This window comes from Python bivittatus, unplaced genomic scaffold, assembly GCF_059951505.1.
Source record: "Python bivittatus isolate LINGU-HERP-01145 unplaced genomic scaffold, Pbiv_v1 ctg000470_np1212, whole genome shotgun sequence".
Classification (NCBI taxonomy): Eukaryota; Metazoa; Chordata; class Lepidosauria; order Squamata; family Pythonidae; genus Python; species Python bivittatus.
In genome coordinates, this window is record NW_028277065.1 from 259,573 (window position 1) to 261,743 (window position 2,171).

Consider the following 2,171-nt stretch of genomic DNA (forward strand, 5'->3'; position numbering starts at 1 on the left):
CAGCACTTGTGGGCTTATCGTGTGCTTCAGTTTTTGCATGGCTACTTTTGGTGGACAATCTGGGGACACTATCTGTCTATTGATAGCTGATTCCTAGTCTCCTTTTAGTACCAGTTATGCAAAAGAGTATTTAATACTCCTGTCTATTGGGAAACAAAGATCATGTTATATCTAAACTATAACCACAATATTTCTGCTTAGGTTTGTTTGTTTTTAAAAGGCAGGAAGACAATAATTTCTATGGAAACTGAAGTATTGCTGAATTGTTTTAAGAGATCAATTATTTCTATTAACATGGCATTGTAATCCCCTTCAGTGTAGTTTTAACCAATTGTTTTTTTCTTTAAGAAGAGAAGAGAAGAAAAGAAAAGAAAAAAGAAGAGAAGAGAAAGGAGCTCTATCAAGCCAAAGAGCATGAGCTTAAGTGACCTTTAAAAGGCACTTCTGTATCAGTATCATTTCTCCCCACTTTCCTTCCTTGTCACTTTGAAGCAAATTATTTATTTGAATAGTATGGGTTGATGAGATCACATTTTCAATAATAGCTGAGCAACATCACAAGGTCATATCAGAAAAGGAAGGGTTTGTATATTCTATGTCATCATTATCAACAAGTTTCTGAGATTATAATGATTAAGACCTGCCAGGAAAGTAGTTGCTAAGCAGTAAAAGCCCCTGGTGGCTCTTCAGAAAGCTTCAGAACTGGAATCCGATTGGAGAAAAAGGCAGCTATGTTAAGCCCTGATATGTCCATATCACAAGGGAAGTTGAGGAGAAAATGTAGTGCTTAATCTACTGACTTTGCAAAGATAGAACCAAGCTGTTTCACTCTATCTTTCAAAACATCTTTGACTGCTTTATTTCTAAAGCTATAGATAATTGGGTTGAGCAAGGGGGTTACCACTGTGTTGAACATTGTTGCTACCTTATTGAAATCCATTGATGAGCTTCCAGATGGCCTGACATAGATGAATATGGAGCTACCATAATAGAGTGAGGCCACAGTGATATGTGAACTGCAAGTACTAAATGCTTTATTCCTACCTTGGGCAGAAGGCATCCTCATCACTGTTACAATGATGCAGATATAAGAGATGGTGGTGACAGACACAGAGGAAAGCAATGTAAAGCATGATGAGGCAAATTCTATAGCTTGAACAAGGCTGGTATCTGCACACAGCAACTTTGTCAAGGGTCCTGTGTCACAGAAGAAATGATCAATGACATTGGGGCCACAGTAAGGCAGTTTTACTTTGAAAACTCCTACTACTACAATACAGACAAAACTAATGAACCAGCAGAAAAGCACCATCAGTAAACAGACCTGGTGACTCATGATGGCTGTGTAGCGCAATGGGTTGCAAATGGCTAGGTAGCGGTCCACAGACATTGCTCCCAGTAGGAGGACTTCTGTGGATCCTGCAAGGAAGTATAATGTGACTTGAATGGCACATGCAAATAAGGAGATGGTCTTCTTCTCTGAAACGAGAATGCTGAGCATCTTTGGTGTGACAGTGGTGGTGATGATAATTTCCAGCCAGGAGAGGTGGTTGAGGAAATAGTACATGGGGGAGTGGAGGCGGGAGTCCAGGCGGATCATGAGGATAACCAGAGTATTACCCATTAATGATAACACATACATGATTAGGACAAGGCAGAAGAGTGGCAGCTGCATCTTCTGGAGATTGGAAAAGCCAAGTAAAACAAATTCTGTGACAGCATGTTCTGAGAAATTTTCTCTGTTGCTCAAGATCATTGGGCCAGTCACCTGAAAAACAAACAAGAAAAAAAAAAAACCCTCACAACAATGTTATTTCCACCTCTATGAATTCTGAGCCTGGACGAGAGAATAAAACAAAGTAGGAGAAATTGGGAAATATTTTTGTATATACCAAACCTTGAAGAATTTGCAGCTTGGGTCTACTTTCTGAAATTCAGACCACCTGACAGGATATTTTACCTATGATATATAACATAGCTATATACACACACATACACATACACTCACAGACACATTCACACAGAATCTGGCTTATTTTCTTTCTTTTTCTTCCAAAAAATGGTTAGAGTGTTTTTCTGGTGATATGAAAGAAAATATACAACAAATTTGAAATTAATCTCCCTTCATTTATCTGGCTAAGCGAAAATGGTAAGATGGTGATCAGAAAGCC

The 2,171-nt window shown here is 38.7% G+C and overlaps 1 protein-coding gene across 1 annotated transcript; it reads right to left on the reverse strand.

Moving 5' to 3' along the window:
* Positions 1-701: 701 nt before the first annotated feature.
* LOC103060930 (olfactory receptor 6M1-like) lies at positions 702-1,756 on the reverse strand. The gene has a single exon (XM_025177234.2). It carries the CDS (start codon positions 1,754-1,756, stop codon positions 788-790), a length of 969 nt encoding a protein of 322 aa, XP_025033002.2. The 3' UTR covers positions 702-787.
* Positions 1,757-2,171: the final 415 nt, after the last annotated feature.